Source organism: Lathamus discolor, unplaced genomic scaffold (assembly GCF_037157495.1).
Source record: "Lathamus discolor isolate bLatDis1 unplaced genomic scaffold, bLatDis1.hap1 Scaffold_254, whole genome shotgun sequence".
Classification (NCBI taxonomy): domain Eukaryota; kingdom Metazoa; phylum Chordata; class Aves; order Psittaciformes; family Psittacidae; genus Lathamus; species Lathamus discolor.
Window position 1 is genome coordinate 42,447 of NW_027069283.1, and position 20,246 is coordinate 62,692.

The 20,246-nt window shown below is 55.4% G+C and overlaps 2 protein-coding genes across 2 annotated transcripts; one reads left to right on the forward strand and one right to left on the reverse strand.

Moving 5' to 3' along the window:
- Nucleotides 1–1,477: 1,477 nt before the first annotated feature.
- LOC136006502 (DNA repair nuclease APEX1-like) lies at nucleotides 1,478–16,530 on the reverse strand. Its single transcript, XM_065664534.1, is given in 6 exon segments — nucleotides 1,478–1,638; nucleotides 1,640–2,022; nucleotides 9,677–9,869; nucleotides 13,378–13,538; nucleotides 15,539–15,645; nucleotides 16,217–16,530. Coding segments are annotated over 5 exon segments (915 nt in total). The 5' UTR covers nucleotides 15,585–15,645; nucleotides 16,217–16,530; the 3' UTR covers nucleotides 1,478–1,506.
- Nucleotides 16,298–19,214, forward strand: OSGEP (O-sialoglycoprotein endopeptidase; the record flags this gene model as incomplete). The annotated part of the gene is given in 6 exon segments (XM_065664538.1): nucleotides 16,298–16,581; nucleotides 16,744–16,757; nucleotides 16,759–16,864; nucleotides 18,001–18,176; nucleotides 18,851–18,946; nucleotides 19,165–19,214. Coding segments are annotated over 6 exon segments (557 nt in total), but the record flags the coding sequence as incomplete, so codon positions are not given.
- Nucleotides 19,215–20,246: the final 1,032 nt, after the last annotated feature.

The following is a 20,246-nucleotide window of genomic DNA, read 5'->3' on the forward strand; positions in this document are numbered from 1 at the left end:
GATGCCATATAGACCATAATAACCCCACTGAAAACCAATTGAGGACCATTTATAGTCGATTATAACCACGCTGCGGCCAACAGGACCCCCATAACCCCACGGAGACCCCATACAGACCATAATAACCCCATCTAAACCCACCTTAGCCCCATTGGGGGCCCATTTATGGCCATTTTGAGCTCCTACAGCCCATAATAACCCCATCCCAACCCACTTTGGGCCCATTTATGGCCATTTGGAGCTCCTACAGCCCATAATAACCCCCTCTAAACCCACCTTAGCCCCATTGCGGGGCCCATTTATGGCCGTTTTCACCCCATATCAACCATCGGAACCCCATCGAAACCCAGTTTCACCCCATAACCACGCCATAGCCCCACATTAACCCCACACAGACCATAATAACCCCATCTAAACCCTATTTCCCCCCATTTACGACCCATAACCCCCCATAACCACCCCAGAGCCCCCTATACCCCATATAAAACAAATACAGACCATAATAATCCATCTAAACTCTATATACCCCCATTTACAATCCATAACCCCCCCCATAACCCCTATACCCCATATAAACCAACACAGACCATAATAATCCCATCTAAAACCTATATACCCCCATTTACGACCCACAACCACCCAGAGCCCCCTATATAAACCCAATGCAGACCATAATAACCCCACCTAAACCCTATTTACCCCCATTGCTGACCCATAACCCCGCATAATAACCCATAGCCCCCCCCATCACCCCCTAAAACCCCCCCAGACCATAATAACCCCACTAAAACCCTACCTACCCCCATTCCTGACCCATAACCCCCCATAATAACCCATAACCCCCTCCACCACCCCCTATAACCCCCCAAAATGGCCCACTAAAACCCTATCTACCCCCATTGCCGACCCATAACCCCCCCATAATGACCCATAACCCCCTCCATCACCCCCTATAACCCCCCATAATAACCCCACTAAAACCCCATTCACCCCCATTGCTGCCCCATAACCCCCCCCACAATAACCCCACTAAAAACCCCCTATTCACCCCCATTGCCGCCCCATAACCCCCCCCACAATAACCCCACTAAAAACCCCCTATTCACCCCCATTGCCGCCCATAACCCCCTCCATCACCCCCTATAACCCCCCCCCAGACCATAATAACCCTACTAAAACCCTATCTACCCCCATTGCCGACCCATAACCCCCCCATCATGACATATTACCCTGCCCAATAACCCCACTAAAAACCCCCTATTCACCCCCATTGCCGCCCCATAACCCCCCATAACCGCCCCCATCAACCCCTATAACCCCCCCATAATAACCCCACTAAAAACCCCCTATTCACCCCCATTGCTGCCCCATAACCCCCTCACAATAACCCCACTAAAAACCCCCTATTCACCCCCATTGCCGCCCCATAACCCCCCCCCCACAATAACCCCACTAAAAACCCCCTATTCACCCCCATTGCCGCCCCATAACCCCCCCCCCCATGGCTCACACAGCCAGGTAGAGCTCTACGGGGCAATGATCGCTGCCCATCACCCGGGGCCGGATCTTACAATCGCAAAGGGCCTCCTGCAAGCGCTTGGAGATGAGGAAGTAATCCAACCGCCAGCCCACGTTGCGCTCCCCGCGCGCCCCCCAAGTACGTCCAGAAGGTGTACGCGTGGGGCAGGCCCGGGTGCAAGGAGCGGAAGGCGTCGACGAAGCCCGCCTCCAAGATGGCGTCGAAGGCGCCCCGCTCCTCGGCCGTGAAGCCCGGCGAGCGGCGGTTGGCGGCCGGGTGCCGGAGGTCGAGCTCGGTGTGGGCCACGTTCAGGTCCCCCCCCAAAGCCACGGGTTTGAGGGCGTCGAGGCGCAAGAGGAAAGCGCGGAAGGCGGCGTCGAAACGCAGCCGCGGCTCCAGGCGGGCCAGGCCCCGCCCGGCGTTGGGGACGTAGGCGCACACCACGAAGAGGGAAGGGAACTCGGCCGTCAGGACCCGGGCGGAGGGGTCGTGCTCAGGGTCGTCTGTTGGGGGGGGGGGACAATGGGGGGCAATGGGGGTCAGTGGGGATCAATGGCAGTCAATGGGGATCAATGGGGGTCAATGGGAGCCAATGGGGGTCAATGGAGATCAACGGAAGTCAATGGGGATCAATGGCAGTCAATGGGAGTCAATGGCACTCAATGGGGATCAATGGAAGTCAATGGCACTCAATGGAGGTCAATGGCAGTCAACGGGGATCAATGGCAGTCAATGGGAGTCACTGGGGATCAATGGAAGTCAATGGGGGTCAATGGGATCAATGGCAGTCAATGGGGATCAATGGATATCAATGGGGATCAATGGCAGTCAGTGGGGTCAATGGGGATCAATGGAAGTCAATGGCACTCAATGGGTATCAATGGCACTCAATGGGGATCAATAGCACTCATTGGGGATCAATGGCAGTCAATGGGTCAATGGCAGTCAATGGGGGTCACTGGGGGGCACTGGGGACGTAGGCGCACACCACGAAGAGGGAAGGGAACTCGGCCGTCAGGACGCGGGCGGAGGGGTCGTGCTCGGGGTCGTCTGTTGGGGGGGGACACAATGGGGGGCAATGGGGGTCAATGGGAGCCAATGGAAATCAATGGCAGTCAATGGAAGTCAATGGGGGTCAATGGAGGTCAATGGGAGTCAATAGCAGTCAATGGGGGTCAATGCAGATCAATGGAAGTCAATGGGGGTCAATGGCAGTCAATGGGGATCAATGAAGGTCAATGGGGGTCAATGGAGATCAATGGAAATCAATGGGGATCAATGGAAGTCAATGGGGGTCAATGGCACTCAATTGGGATCAATGGCAGTCAATGGGGATCAATGGAGGTCAATGGGGTCAATGGCAGTCAATGGGGTCAATGGCAGTCAATGGGGTCAATGGCAGTCAATGGGGATCAATGGCAGTCAATGGGGATCAATGGGGATCAATGGCAGTCAATGGGGATCAATGGCAGTCAATGGGGTCACTGGGGGGCACTGGGGACGTAGGCGCACACCACGAAGAGGGAAGGGAACTCGGCCGTCAGGACGCGGGCGGAGGGTCGTGCTCGGGGTCGTCTGTTGGGGGGGGGGGACAATGGGGGGACAATGGGGGGCAATGGGGGTCAGTGGGGATCAATGGCAGTCAATGGGGATCAATGGGGGTCAATGGGAGCCAATGGGGGTCAATGGAGATCAACGGAAGTCAATGGGGATCAATGGCAGTCAATGGGAGTCAATGGCACTCAATGGGGATCAATGGAAGTCAATGGCACTCAATGGAGGTCAATGGCAGTCAACGGGGATCAATGGCAGTCAATGGGAGTCACTGGGGATCAATGGAAGTCAATGGGGGTCAATGGGGATCAATGGCAGTCAATGGGGATCAATGGATATCAATGGGGATCAATGGCAGTCAGTGGGGTCAATGGGGATCAATGGAAGTCAATGGCACTCAATGGGTATCAATGGCACTCAATGGGGATCAATGGCACTCAATGGGGATCAATGGCAGTCAATGGGGTCAATGGCAGTCAATGGGGTCACTGGGGGGCACTGGGGACGTAGGCGCACACCACGAAGAGGGAAGGGAACTCGGCCGTCAGGACGCGGGCGGAAGGGGTCGTGCTCGGGGTCGTCTGTTGGGGGGGGACACAATGGGGGGCAATGGGGGTCAATGGGAGCCAATGGAAATCAATGGCAGTCAATGGAAGTCAATGGGGTCAATGGAGGTCAATGGGAGTCAATAGCAGTCAATGGGGGTCAATGCAGATCAATGGAAGTCAATGGGGGTCAATGGCAGTCAATGGGGATCAATGAAGGTCAATGGGGGTCAATGGAGATCAATGGAAATCAATGGGGATCAATGGAAGTCAATGGGGGTCAATGGCACTCAATTGGGATCAATGGCAGTCAATGGGGATCAATGGAGGTCAATGGGGTCAATGGCAGTCAATGGGGTCAATGGCAGTCAATGGGGTCAATGCAGTCAATGGGGATCAATGGCAGTCAATGGGGATCAATGGGATCAATGGCAGTCAATGGGGATCAATGGCAGTCAATGGGGTCACTGGGGGGCACTGGGGACGTAGGCGCACACCACGAAGAGGGAAGGGAACTCGGCCGTCAGGACGCGGGCGGAGGGGTCGTGCTCGGGGTCGTCTGTTGGGGGGGGGGGACAATGGGGGGCAATGGGGGTCAATGGAAGTCAATGGGATCAATGGACGTCAATGGGGATCAATGGCAGTCAATGGGGATCAATGGAGGTCAATGGGATCAATGGCAGTCAATGGGGGTCAATGGTATCAATGGAGGTCAATGAGGATCAATGGAGGTCAATGGGGGTCAATGGAGATCAATGGAAGTCAATGGAGTTCAATGGCACTCAATGGGTGCCAATGGCAGTCAATGGGAGTCAATGGCACTCAATGGGGATCAATGGGGGTCAATGGGGATCAGTGGCAGTCAATGGGGATCAATGGCACTCAATGGGGATCAATGGCACTCAATGGGGATCAATGGCAGTCAATGGGATCAATGGGATCAATGGCACTCAATGGGGATCAATGGCAGTCAGTGGGGGTCAATGGGGGGCACTGGGGACGTAGGCGCACACCACGAAGAGGGAAGGGATCTCGGCCGTCAGGACCCGGGCGGAGGGGTCGTGCTCGGGGTCGTCTGTTGGGGGGGGGACAATGGGGGGCAATGGGGGTCAATGGGAGCCAATGGAAATCAATGGCAGTCAATGGAAGTCAATGGGGGTCAATGGAGGTCAATGGGAGTCAATAGCAGTCAATGGGGATCAATGCAGATCAATGGAAGTCAATGGGGGTCAATGGCAGTCAATGGGGGTCAATGGAGGTCAATGGGAGTCAATGGGGATCAATGAAGGTCAATGGGGGTCAATGGAGATCAATGGAAATCAATGGGGATCAATGGAAGTCAATGGGGGTCAATGGCACTCAATTGGGATCAATGGCAGTCAATGGGGATCAATGGAGGTCAATGGGGTCAATGGCAGTCAATGGGGTCAATGGCAGTCAATGGGGTCAATGGCAGTCAATGGGGATCAATGGCAGTCAATGGGGATCAATGGGGATCAATGGCAGTCAATGGGGATCTATGGCAGTCAATGGGGTCAATGCCTGTCAATGGGGATCTATGGCAGTTAATGGGGTCAGTGGCAGTCAATGGGGATCAATGGCTGTCAATGGGGTCACTGGGGGGCACTGGGGACGTAGGCGCACACCACGAAGAGGGAAGGGAACTCGGCCGTCAGGACCCCGGGCGGAGGGGTCGTGCTCGTGGTCGTCTGTTGGGGGGGGACACACAATGGGGGGCAATGGGGGTCAGTGGGGATCAATGGCAGTCAATGGAAGTCAATGGGGATCAATGGAAGTCAACAGAGATCAATGGCAGTCAATGGGTGTCAATGGAGATCAATGGAAGTCAATGGGGTTCAATGGAAGTCAATGGGGATGAATGGCAGTCAATGGGGGTCAATGCAGATCAATGGAAGTCAATGGGGGTCAATGGCAGTCAATGGGGGTCAATGGAGGTCAATGGGAGTCAATAGCAGTCAATGGGGGTCAATGGAAATCAATGGAAGTCAATGGGGATCAATGAAGGTCAATGGGGGTCAATGGAGATCAATGGAAATCAATGGGGATCAATGGAAGTCAATGGGGGTCAATGGCACTCAATTGGGATCAATGGCAGTCAACGGGGATCAATGGAAGTCAATGGGAGTCAATGGGGATCAATGGCAGTCAATGGGGTCAATGGGGATCAATGGCAGTCAATGGGGATCAATGGATATCAATGGGGATCAATGGCAGTCAATGGGGTCAATGGGGATCAATGGAAGTCAATGGCACTCAATGGGGATCAATGGCACTCAATGGGGATCAATGGCACTCAATGGGGGTCACTGGGGGGCACTGGGGACGTAGGCGCACACCACGAAGAGGGAAGGGAACTCGGCCGTCAGGACCCGGGCGGAGGGGTCGTGCTCGGGGTCGTCTGTTGGGGGGGGACACAATGGGGGGCAATGGGGGTCACTGGGAGCCAATGGAAATCAATGGGGATCAATGGAAGTCAATGGGGGTCAATGGAGGTCAATGGGGGTCAATGGGGATCAATGGAAGTCAATGGGGGTCAATGGAGGTCAATGGGGGTCAATGCAGATCAATGGGAGTCAATGGGGGTCAATGGCAGTCAATGGGGGTCAATGGAGGTCAATGGGAGTCAATGGGGATCAATGGAGGTCAATGGGGATCAATGGAGGTCAATGGAGATCAATGGAAGTCAATGGAGTTCAATGGCACTCAATGGGTGCCAATGGCAGTCAATGGGAGTCAATGGCACTCAATGGGGATCAATGGGGGTCAATGGGGATCAGTGGCAGTCAATGGGGATCAATGGCAGTCAATGGGGATCAATGGGGATCAATGGCAGTCAATGGGGTCAATGGCAGTCAATGGGGTCACTGGGGGGCACTGGGGACGTAGGCGCACACCACGAAGAGGGAAGGGAACTCGGCCGTCAGGACCCGGGCGGAGGGGTCGTGCTCGGGGTCGTCTGTTGGGGGGGGGACAATGGGGGGCAATGGGGGTCAATGGGAGCCAATGGAAATTAATGGCAGTCAATGGAAGTCAATGGGGGTCAATGGAGGTCAATGGGAGTCAATGGGGTTCAATGGAAGTCAATGGGGATCAATGGAAGTCAACAGGGATCAATGGCACTCAATGGGTGTCAATAGAGATCAATGGGAGTCAATGGGGATCAATGGAGGTCAATGGGTGTCAATGGCCATCAATGGGTGCCAACGGCAGTCAATGGGTGCCAATGGCTGTCAATGGGTGTCAACGGCCGTCAATGGGTGCCAATGGCTGTCAATGGATGTCAATGGCCGTCAATGGGTGCCAGCGGCAGTCAACGGATGTCAATGGCCGTCAATGGGTGTCAATGCCAGTCAATGGGTGCCAATGGCAGTCAATGGATGTCAACGGCAGTCAAAGGGTGTCAATGGCAGTCAATGGGTGCCAATGGCAGTCAATGGGCGCCAATGGCAGTCAATGGATGTCAATGGCCATCAATGGGTGTCAATGGCAGTCAATGGGTGCCAATGGCAGCCAATGGGAGTCAATGGCAGTCAGTGGGTGCCAATGGCCATCAATGGATGTCAATGGCCATCAATGGCCATCAATAGAAGTCAATGGGTGCCAATGGCTGTCAATGGGTGTCGATGGCCGTCAATGGCCATCAATAGAAGTCAATGGGTGTCAATGGCCATCAATGGGTGTCAATGGCAGTCAATGGGTGCCAAGGGCAGTCAATGGGTGCCAAGTGCAGTCAATGGCCATCAATAGAAGTCAATGGGTGCCAACGGCAGTCAATGGGTGCCAATGGCAGTCAATGGGTGCCAATGGCAGTCAATGGCCATCAATGGCCATCAATAGAAGTCAATGGGTGCCAATAGAAGTCAATGGGTGCCAATGGCCGTCAATGGGTGCCGATGGGCGCTCACCGATGCCGTAGGTGACGCGCAGGGGCTCCTGCCGGCAGAGCAGCCCCACGCCGCTGTAGCTGGGGTGCCCCTCGGGACTGGCCCAGTACTGGTGGGGCAATGGGGGGCAATGGGTGTCAATGGCCATCAATGGGTGTCAATGGCAGTCAATGGGTGTCAATGGCAGTCAATGGGTGCCAATGGCAGTCAATGGCCATCAATAGAAGTCAGTGGGTGTCAATGGCTGTCAATGGGTGCCAATGGCCGTCAATGGCCATCAATAGAAGTCAATGGGTGCCAATGGCCGTCAATGGGTGCCGATGGGCACTCACCGATGCCGTAGGTGACGCGCAGGGGCTCCTGCCGGCAGAGCAGCCCCACGCCGCTGTAGCCGGGGCGCCCCTTGGGGCTGGCCCAGTACTGGTGGGGCAATGGGGGGCAATGGGTGTCAATGGCCATCAATGGGTGCCAATGGCAGTCAATGGGTGCCAATGGGTGTCAATGGCCGTCAATGGGTGTCAATGGCCATCAATGGGTGCCAATGGCAGTCAATGGGAGTCAATGGCAGTCAATGGGCGTCAATGGCAGTCAATGGGTGCCAATGGCCATCAATGGGTGTCAATGGCAGTCAATGGGTGTCAATGGCCATCAATGGGTGTCAATGGCAGTCAATGGATGTCAATGGCAGTCAATGGGTGCCAATGGCAGTCAATGGATCTCAATGGCAGTCAATGGGTGCCAATGGCAGTCAATGGGCGTCAATGGCAGCCAATGGGTGCCAATAGCAGTCAATGGGTGTCAATGGCAGTCAATGGGTGTCAATGGCCATCAATGGGTGTCAATGGCAGTCAATGGATGTCAATGGCAGTCAATGGGTGCCAATGGCAGTCAATGGATCTCAATGGCAGTCAATGGGTGCCAATGGCTGTCAATGGGTGTCAATGGCAGTCAATGGGTGTCAATGGCCATCAATGGGTGTCAATGGCAGTCAATGGATGTCAATGGCAGTCAATGGGTGCCAATGGCTGTCAATGGGTGCCAATGGCAGTCAATGGATCTCAATGGCAGTCAATGGGTGCCTACGGCAGTCAATGGGTGCCAATGGCTGTCAATGGGTGCCAATGGCAGTCAATGGATGTCAATGGCAGTCAATGGGTGTCAATGGCAGTCAATGGGTGCCAATGGCCGTCAATGGATGTCAATGGCAGTCAATGGGTGCCAATGGCAGTCAATGGATCTCAATGGCAGTCAATGGGTGCCAATGGCTGTCAATGGGTGTCAATGGCAGTCAATGGGTGTCAGTGGCCATCAATGGGTGTCAATGGCAGTCAATGGGTGCCAATGGGTGTCAATGGCAGTCAATGGATGTCAATGGCAGTCAATGGGTGCCAATGGCAGTCAATGGATCTCAATGGCAGTCAATGGGTGCCAATGGCTGTCAATGGGTGTCAATGGCAGTCAATGGGTGTCAATGGCCATCAATGGGTGTCAATGGCAGTCAATGGATGTCAATGGCAGTCAATGGGAGTCAATGGCAGTCAATGGGCGTCAATGGCAGTCAATGGGTGCCAATGGCAGTCAATGGGTGTCAATGGCCATCAATGGGTGCCAACGGCAGTCAATGGGTGTCAATGGCAGTCAATGGGAGTCAAAGGCAGTCAATGGGTGCCAATGGCAGTCAATGCGTGCCAATGGCCGTCAATGGCCATCAATAGAAGTCAATGGGTGCCAATGGGTGTCAATGGCCGTCAATGGGTGTCAATGGCAGTCAGTGGGTGTCAATGGCAGTCAATGGGTGTCAATGGCAGTCAATGGGAGTCAATGGCAGTCAATGGGTGCCAATAGCAGTCAATGGGTGTCAATGGCAGTCAATGGGAGTCAATGGCAGTCAATGGGCATCAATGGCAGTCAATGGGTGCCAACGGCAGTCAATGGGTGTCAATGTCAGTCAATGGGTGCCAATGGCAGTCAATGGGTGTCAATGGCAGTCAATGGGTGCCAAGGGCAGTCAATGGCCATCAATAGAAGTCAATGGGTGCCAACGGCAGTCAATGGGTGCCAATGGCAGTCAATGGATCTCAATGGCAGTCAATGGGTGTCAATGGCAGTCAATGGGTGCCAATGGCCGTCAATGGGTGCCGATGGGCGCTCACCGATGCCGTAGGTGACGCGCAGGGGCTCCTGCCGGCAGAGCAGCCCCACGCCGCTGTAGCCGGGGCGCCCCTCGGGGCTGGCCCAGTACTGGTGGGGCAGGGCCCGCAGCTCCCGCACCTCGGGGGGCACCGACGCCGCCCCACACTTGGTCTCCTGCAGGCACAGCACGTCCGGGGCCTGCTCCTGCACCCACTGCGGGGGCACCCGCGTCAGGACACCCAAAATCACCCTTTTCCACCCCAAAATCCAACTTTTTCCCCCAAATCCACATTTTTCCCCCAAAATCCTCCTTTTCCACACCAAAATCCAACTTTTTCCCCCAAATCCACATTTTTCCCCCAAAATCCTCCTTTTCCACACCAAAATCCAACATTTTCCCCCAAATTCACATTTTTCCCCCAAAATCCCCCTTTTCAGCACCAAAATCCAACTTTTTCCCCCAAATTCACATTTTTCCCCCCTAAATCCACGTTTTCCACCCAAAATCCCCATTTCCTCCCCAAATCCCTGTTTTCCACCCCAAAATCCAACTTTTTCCCCCAAATCCCCATTTTCCTCCCCAAAATCCCTCATTTTCCACCCAAAATCCCCCTTTTTTCCCCCAAATCCCCTTTTCCCCACCCAAAATCCCCCTTTTTTCCCCCAAATCCCCATTTTCCTCCCCCAAATCCCTGTTTTCCCATCCAAAATCCAACTTTTTGCCCCAAATTCCCGTTTTTCCCCCCAAAATCCCCATTTTCCTCCCCAAATCCCCGTTTCCCCCCCCCCCAAATTCCCCATTTCACACGGAATTCCCCCATTTCCCATGGAAATTCCCCATTTCCCACAGAATTCCCCATTTCCCCCCAAATCCCCCTTTCCCCCCCAAATTCCCCCTTCCCCCCCCAATTCCCCCTTTACCCCCCCAAATTCCCCCTTTCCCACTGAAATTCCCCCTTTCCCCCCCAAATTCCCCATTTCCCCCCCAAATCCCCCCTTTCCCATGCAAATCCCCCCCATTTCCCACCGAAATTCCCTATTTCCCATGGAAATTCTCTATTTTCCATGAAAATTCCCCATTTCCCCCCCAAATTCCCCATTTCCCCCCCAAATTCCCCATTTGCCCCCCAAATTCCCCCCTTTCCCACAGAATTCCCCATTTCCCATGGAAATTCCCCGTGTTTTCCATGCAAATTCCCCCTTTTCCATGCAAATTCCCCATTTCCCCGCATATTCCCCATTTCCCCCCCAATTCCCCCGTATTTTCCATGGAAATTCCCCCTTTCCCCCCGAATTCCCCTTTATTTTCCACGCAAATCCCCCCATTTCCCCCCCAAATTCCCCCTTTCCCATGCAAATTCTCCATTTCCCCTCCCAATTCCCCCTTTCCCATGGAAATTCCCCATGTTTTCCATGCAAATCCCCCCCATTTCCCCCCCAAACCCCCCCTATTTTCCATGGAAATTCCTTGTTTCCCACAGAATTCCCCATTTGCCACAGAATTCCCCATATTTTTCATGGAAATCCCCCCTTTTCCATGCAAATCGCCCCCATTTCCCACCGAAATCCCCCCTGTTTCCCATGGAAATTCCCCATTTCCCCCCCCAATTCCCCATTTCCCCCCCAAATCCCCCCATTTCCCACTGAAATTCCCCCTATTTTCCATGGAAATTCCCCATTTCCCCCCATATTCCCCATTTCCCCCCCAATTCCCTCTATTTTCCATGGAAATCCCCCCCCTTTCCCACCGAAATCCCCCCTTTCCCATGGAAATTCCCCCTTTCCCCCCCAAATTCCCCCTTCCCCACTGAAATTCCCCCTTTCCCCCCCAATTCCCCCCCCATTTTCCATGGAAATCCCCCCTTCCCCCCCCCAAATCCCCCATTTCCCCCCATATTCCCCATTTCCCACTGAAATTCCCCCTGTTTTCCATGCAAATTCCCCCTTTCCCCCTCCAAATTCCCCCTTTCCCCCCCAATTCCCCCCTGTTTTCCATGCAAATTTCCCATTTCCCACAGAATTCCCCATTTCCCACTGAAATCCCCCTGTTTTCCATGGAAATTCCCCATTTCCCACAGAATTCCCCATTTTCCATGGAAATTCCCCATTTCCCCCATATTCCCCATTTCCCCCCCAATTCCCCCTATTTTCCATGCAAATCCCCCCTGTTATCCATGCAAATTCCCCCTTTCCCCCCATATTCCCCCTTTCCCACTGAAATCCCCCCCATTTCCCACTGAAATTCCCCATTTTTTCCATGCAAATCCCCCCTTTCCCCCCCCAATTCCCCCTTTCCCCCCCAATTCCCCTTATTTTCCATGCAAATCCCCTCTATTTTCCACTGAAATTCCCCCTATTTTCCATGGAAATTCCCCCTTTCCCCCCCAATTCCCCATTTCCCCCCCAAATCCCCCATTTCCCCCTGAAATCCCCCCTATTTTCCATGGAAATTCCCCATTTCCCCCCATATTCCCCCTTTCCCACTGAAATTCCCCCTTTCCCATGCAAATTCCCCCTTTCCCATGGAAATTCCCCATTTCCCCCCCAATCCCCCCTATTTTCCATGCAAATCCCCCCCATTTCCCACTGAAATTCCCATATTTTCCATGCAAATCCCCCATTTCCCCCCCAATTCCCCATTTCCCACAGAATTCCCCACATTTCCCCCCCCAATTCCCCCTTTCCCACTGAAATCCCCCCCTATTTTCCATGGAAATTCCCCATTTCCCCCCCAATTCCCCATATTTTCCATGCAATCCCCCCCCATTCCCCCCCATTCCCCCCCATATTCCCCATTCCCCCGCTGCGCACCCGCAGCCCGCCCTTGCGCAGCCAGGCGCGCAATTCCCCCTTCCCCACTGAAATTCCCCCTTTCCCCCCCAATTCCCCCCTGTTTTCCATGGAAATTCCCCCTTTCCCACAGAATTCCCCACATTTCCCCCCCAAAATTCCCCCCCTTTCCCACTGAAATCCCCCCCGTTTCCCATGCAAATTCCCCATTTTCCCCCCAAATTCCCCATTTCCCCCCCAATTCCCCATTTCCCACAGAATTCCCCATGTTTTCCATGCAAATCCCCCCCCATTTCCCACTGAAATTCCCCCTATTTTCCATGCAGATTCCCCATTTCCCCCCATATTCCTCATTTCCCCCCCAATTCCCCCTATTTTCCATGGAAATCCCCCCTGTTTCCCACTGAACCCCCCCCATTTTCCATGCAAATCCCCCCATTTCCCACAGAATCCCCCCTATTTTCCACGGAAATCCCCCCTTTTCCATGGAAATTCCCCTTTCCCACTGAAATCCCCCCCATTTCCCACTGAAATTCCCCATTTTTTCCATGCAAATTCCCCATTTCCCCCCATATTCCCCATTTCCTCCCCAGTCCCCCCTATTTTCCATGCAAATCCCCCCCATTTCCCACTGAAATTCCCCCTATTTTCCATGGACATTCCCCCTTTCCCATGGAAATTCCCCATTCCCCCCCCAATTCCCCATTTCCCACTGAAATTCCCCATATTTTCCATCCAAATCCCCCTATTTTCCATGCAAATCCCCCCCATTTCCCACTGAAATTCCCATATTTTCCATGCAAATCCCCCATTTCCCCCCCAATTCCCCCTTTCCCACTGAAATCCCCCCATATTTTCCATGGAAATTCCCCATTTTCCATGGAAATCCCCCCCTTTCCCCCCCATTCCCCCCCGTTCCCCCGCTGCGCACCCGCAGCCCGCCCTTGCGCAGCCAGGCGCGCAGCCCGGCCACGTTCCAGGACACGAGGCGCATCCCGGCGCGCTTCCCGCTCGGAGCCTCCTCCCGCACCGGCGTCTCCTCCGGCAGCGGCGCCGAGGCCTCGCGCCTCCGCTTGGCGCCGCCGCCGCTCCCTGCCGGGCAGCCAATGGGATCAAAGGGGAATGGCGGTGGCAGCCAATGGGATCAAAGGGGAATGGCGACGGGAGCCAATGGGATCAAAGGGGAATGGCGGGTGGCAGCCAATGGGATCAAAGGGGAATGGCGACGGGAGCCAATGGGAATGGCGATGGGAGCCAATGGGATCAAAGGGGAATGGCGATGGCAGCCAATGGGATCCGATGGCAGCCAATGGGATCAAAGGGGAATGGCGGTGGGAGCCGATGGGATCAAAGGGGAATGGCGATGGCAGCCAATGGGATCAAAGGGGAATGGCAATGGGAGCCAATGGGAATGGCGATGGGATCAAAGGGGATCAAATGGGATCAAATGGGAATGGCAATGGGAGCCAATGGCAGCCCAATGGGATCAAAGGGGAATGGCGATGGGAACCAATGGGAATGGCAATGGGAGCCAATGGGAGCCAATGGGAGCCAATGGGATCAAAGGGGAATGGCGATGGGAGCCAATGGGAGCCAATGGGAGCCAATGGGATCAAAGGGGAATGGCAATGGGAGCCAATGGGAGCCAATGGGAATGGCAATGGGAGCCAATGGGAGCCAATGGGAGCCAATGGGATCAAAGGGGAATGGCGATGGGAGCCAATGGGAGCCAATGGGAGCCAATGGGATCAAAGGGGAATAGCAATGGGAGCCAATGGGAGCCAATGGGAATGGCAATGGGAGCCAATGGCAGCCAATGGGATCAAAGGGGAATGGCGATGGGAGCCAATGGGAATGGCAATGGGAGCAAATGGCAGCCAATGGGATCAAATGGGAATGGCAATGGGAGCCAATGGGAATGGCAATGGGAGCCAATGGGAGCCAATGGGAATGGCAATGGGAGCCAATGGGAATGGCAATGGATCAAATGGGAGCCAATGGGAATGGGATCAAATGAGAATGGCAATGGGAGCCATTGGGAATGGCAATGGGAGTCAATGGGAGCCAATGGGAATGGCAATGGGAGCCAATGGGAATGGGATCAAATGGGAATGGCAATGGGATACAGTGGGAATGGCCATGGGAGCCATTGGGACTGGCATTGGGATGCATTGGGATCCATTGGGATCAATTGGGACCCATTGGGAATGACATTGGGATGCATTGGGATGCATTGGGATCAATTGGGACTCATTGGGAATGACATTGGGATGCATAGGGATGCATTGGGATCAATTGGGACTCATTGGAATGACATTGGGATGCATTGGGATCCATTGGGATCCATTGGGACTCATTGGGAATGACATTGGGATGCATTGGGATGCATTGGGATCAATTGGGACCCATTGGGAATGACATTGGGACCCATTGTGATGCATTGGGATCAACTGGGACTCATTGGGGATGACATTGGGACCATTGGGATGCATTGGGATCAACTGGGACTCATTGGGGATGACATTGGGACCCATTGGGATGCATTGGGATCAATTGGGACCCATTGGGAATGACATTGGGATGCATTGGGATCAATTGGGACTCATTGGGAATGACATTGGGATGCATTGGGATCCATTGGGACCCATTGGGACCCATTGGGATGCATTGGGATGAATTGGGACCCATTGGGAATGACATTGGGACCCACTGTGATGCATTGGGATCAATTGGGACCCATTGGGAATGACATTGGGATGCATTGGGATACATTGGGATCCATTGGGACCCATTGGGAATGACATTGGGATGCATTGCGATCAATTGGGACCCATTGGGAATGACATTGGGATGCATTGGGATCAATTGGGACTCATTGGGAATGACACTGGGATGCATTGGGATCAATTGGGACTCATTGGGAATGACACTGGGATGCATTGGGATGCATTGGGATCAATTGGGACCCATTGGGAACGACATTGGGATGCATTGGGATGCATTGGGACCCATTGGGATCCATTGGGACCCATTGGGGCCCGTTGGGACGCGCCAGGACCAGCACTGCGGCGCCCCCTGCTGGCCGCACTCACCGGCCTCCTCCCCCGCCGGCGCCTCCTTTTTGGCGCGCTTCGGCATCGCTCAGGCCACGCCCCCTGCCGCGCACTGGCTCCGCCCCCTCCGGCTCAGGCCACGCCCCCTTCAGGCGGCAAAGCGGCGTCAGCGCAGGCCCCGCCCCCCCCCCCCCCCCCTCCGGCCAATCAGCGCTCCCCGAGCCTTGACTCTCCCCACCCCTTCCCCCTCTCCCAACCAATCAGCTCCCGGCTGGGTTCGAATCGGCCAATCAGGGCCCAGGAAACGCCGAGCGCTGGCCAATCAGAACCCGCCGCGGCCACGCGGCCGCCCAAGCGGCGCCAATGGGAAGCACCCGAGCAGCCAACCGCGGCCAATGGGAAGCACCCGAGCCGCCAACCGGGGCCAATCAGAGCCCGGCGTTCTAATCCCCACCCCCCCCCCTTCCTTTCCCGTAGCCAATCAGCGCTCTCCCGTTCCCCCCCTCCGGAACCAATCAGCGCCCGTTAAACACCCCCCCCCCATCACCCCCCCCACGTGTCCCGCAGCCAATCAGCTCCGCCCTTTAACTCACACCCCCCCCCCCCCCACGCCGGCGGCTGCAGCCAATCAGCGCTCGCTTCCCCTCTTCCCCCCCCCCCCCCTCCAACCCCATTCCACCCCCGTTCCCCCGCAGCCAATCAGCGCCCGCCGCTCACCTTCAACCGGAGCCAATCAGCGGCGGCGCTCGGAGGGTCCCGCGTGAGCGGCGCCGGCTGGCTGGCGACGGGAGCGGAAGCGGAAGCGCCGTGACGTCACGGCAAAGGGGCGGGGCGAAGGAGGCGGGGCGTCGCGGCGGATCGACGTCATCAGAGCGCGCGGCAAGCGCGGCAAGCGGCGTGAGACCGGCGGCGTGCGTATCTGCGGGGCAGGGGCGTGCGCGCTGACGTCACGGCGCGCGCTGACGTCATGCCGACGGTGCTGGGCCTGGAGGGCTCGGCCAATAAGGTCGGGGCGGGCGTGGTGCGCGATGGAGTCATCCTCAGCAGCCGCCGCGCCACCTACGTCACGCCGCCGGGGCAGGGTGAGCAGCGATGACGTCAGCGCGCACACCCCGCCCCCTTCCCTTAACCCTTCCCACTCCCCCCCTCCCCCCCCCCGCTTTGACGTCACGACGCCCTCTTCCCCTCCTCGCTGACGTCATCCCCCTCCGGTGACGTCACACCCCCCCCCCCTCCAATGGCAGGCTTCGCCCCCGGCCCCCGTCGGGCGGCACCACCAGGGGGCGCTCTTGGGCCTCGTCGCCGCCGCCTTGGCCGACGCCGGAGCCGGGCCCCGGGACCTGGACGCGATCGCGTTCACCCGCGGTAAGGGGGCGGCCTTCGCGTGTCCTTAGCATGTTCTTAGCATGTTCTTAGCATGTTCTTAGCGTGTTCGGCCCCAGACTCGTGGATGGGGGCCCCATGGGTCCCCGTTGCCATCCCAGCCCCACAGGAGCCCGCTGGGAGGTGTCTGAGTCCCATGTTCTTAGCATGTTTTTAGCATGTTCTTAGCGTGTTCGGCCCCAAACTCATGGATGGGGGCCCCATGGGTCCCTGTTGCCATCTCAGACCCTTCCCAGCCCCATAGGAGCCCACTGGGAGGTGTCTAAGTCCCATGTTCTTAGCATGTTCTTAGCATGTTTTTAGCATGTTCTTAGCGTGTTCAGCCCCAAACTCGTGGATGGGGGCCCCATGGGTCCCCGTTGCCATCCCAGCCCCATAGGAGCCCGCTGGGAGGTGTCTGAGTCCCATGTTCTTAGCATGTTCTTAGCATGTTCTTAGCGTGTTCGGCCCCAAACTCATGGATGGGGGCCCCATGGGTCCCTGTTGCCATCTCAGACCCTTCCCAGCCCCATAGGAGCCCACTGGGATGTGTTTTAAGTTGCATGTCCTTAGTATGTCCTTAGCGTGTCTTTAATGTGCCCTTAATGCGTTCTTTAGCATGTACTTAGCCTGTCCCTAGTGTGCCCTTCCTGTGTTCTTAGCATGTACTTAACACGTCCTTAATGTGCCCTTAGCATGTACCTAACGTGTCCTTAGCGTGTCCTTGGCATGCCCTTGGCGTGCCCTTAATGTGTCCTTAGCGTGCCCTTAATGTGTCCTTAGTATATACTTAGCATGTCCTTAGCGTGCCCTTCATGTGTTTTAGCATGCACTTAGCATGTCCTTAACATGCCCTTAGTGTGTCCTTAGCATGTTCTTAATGTGCCCTTAATGTGTTCTTAGCATGTTCTTAGCATGTCCTTAGCGTGTACTTAATGTGCCCTTAGCATGTCCTTAGTGTGTCATTAGCATGTCCTTAGCGTGTCCTTAGCGTGCCCTTAGCATGTCCTTAGCATGTCTATAGTGTGTCCTTAGCATGTCGTTAGCATGTCCATAGCGTGTCATTAGCATGTCCTTAGCATGTCTATAGCGTGTCATTAGCATGTCCTTAGCGTGTCCTTAGCGTGTCTCTGGCGCAGGCCCCGGGCTGGGGGCACCGCTGGCGGTGGTGGCGGCCGTGGGGCGCACCCTGGCCCAGCTGTGGGCCCTGCCCCTGCTGGGGGTCAATCACTGCGTGGGGCACATCGAGATGGGGCGGCTCCTGGCGCCCGCCCGCGACCCCCTCGTGCTCTACGTCAGCGGCGGCAACACCCAGGTGCCCGCTATGGGGCGGGTGTGGGGTGGACATAGGGGGGCTATGGGGTGGCTATGGGGTGGATATGGGTGTCTATGGGGTGGATATGGGGGGCTATGGGGTGGATATGGGGTGCTATGAGGTGGATATGGGGGGCTATGGGGTGGATATGGGGGGCTATGGGGTGGTTATGGGTGTCTATGGGGTGGATATGGGGGGCTATGGGGTGCTATGGGGTGGATATGGATGTCTATGGGGTGGATATGGGGGGCTATGGGGTGCTATGGGGTGGATATAGCTGTCCATGGGGTGGATATGGGGGCTATGGGGTGGATATGGGGGGCTAAGGGGTGGATATGGGGGGCTATGGGGTACTATGTGTGGCTATGGGGTGGCTGTGGGTGTCTATGGGGTGGATATGGGGGTCTATGGTGTGTCTATGGGGTGGATATGGGGGTCTATGGGGTGGATATGGGGGGCTATAGGGTGCTATGTAGTGGCTGTGGGTGTCTATGGGGTAGCTATGGCTTGGATATGGGGTGCTATGGGGTGTCTATGGGGGGGCTATGGGGGGCTATAGGGTGCTATCAGTGTCTATGTGGTGGATATGGGGTGCTCTGGGTGGCTATGGGTGTCTATGGGGTGTCTATGGGGCGCTATGGGGCGCTATAGGGTAACGTGTCGTCCCCCCCCAGGTGATCGCCTTCTCCCGTCGCCGCTACCGCATCTTCGGGGAGACGCTGGACCTGGCGCTGGGCAACTGCCTGGACCGGCTGGCGCGGCTGCTAAAGGTCAGTGCCTCCCCATTGGCTGAGCCGCGGCGGTGCCGCGTCCCCCATTGGCTGAGCCTCGGCGGCGCCGCGTCCCCATTGGCTGAGGCGCAAGCCCCGCTGCGCGCCCATTGGCTGCGCTGCGCGGAGGGGCGCAGGCGTTGCGGCGCCCCCTAGGGGGAAGCGGCGGGCGGCGCGCTGACGACTCCGCCCCCTTCCTGGCCACGCCCACTCCGCAGCTGCCCAATGACCCGAGCCCTGGCTACAACGTGGAGCTGATGGCGAGGAGGTGAGGACCCGCTTAAGAGACCCAAACCCCCTTAAGAGACCCGAACCCCCTTAATGGACCCCATAGACCCCCTTAATAGACCCAAACCCTCTTAACAGACCCAAACCCTCTTAATAGACCCCAAACTCCATTAATAGACCCAAACGCTCTTAATGGACTCAAACCCTCTTAATAGACCCCAAACTCCATTAATAGACCGAAACCCCCTTAATAGACCCAAACCCTCTTAATAGACCTCAAACCCCCTTAATACACCCCAAACCCGCTTAATAGAGCCCATAAACCCCCTTAATAGAGCCCATAAACCCCCTTAATAGACCTAAACCCTCTTAATAGACCCCAAACCCCCTTAATAGACCCAAACCCGCTTAATGGACCCCATAAACCCCCTTAATAGACCCAAATGCTCTTAATAGACCCAAACCCTCTTAACAGACCCCAAAGCCCCTTAATAGACCCAAACCCCCTTAATAGACCCCATAAACCCCCTTAATAGACCCAAAAACCCCCTTAATAGACCCAAACCCCCTTAATAGACCCCAAACCCCTTTAATACACCCCATAAACCCCCTTAATAGACCCAAACGCTCTTAATAGACCCCATAAACCCCCTTAATAGACCCAAACCCCCTTAACAGAGCCCAAACCCTCTTAATAGACCCCAAAAACCCTCTTATAGACCCAAACCCCCTTAATAGACCCAAACCCTCTTAATAGACCCCATAAAACATTTTAATAGCCCCAACCCCCCTTAATAGACCCAAACCCCCTTAATAGACCCAAACCTGCTTAGTAGACCCAAACTCCATTAATAGACCCAAACGCTCTTAATAGACCCCATAAACCCCCTTAATAGACCCAAACCCTCTTAATAGACCCCATAAACCCCCTTAATAGACCCAAACACTCTTAATAGACCCAAACCTTCTTAATAGACCCAAACTCTCTTAATAGACCCCAAACCCTCTTAATAGACCCCATAAAGCTCCTTAATAGACCCCATAAAGCCCCTTAATAGACCCCAAACCCCCT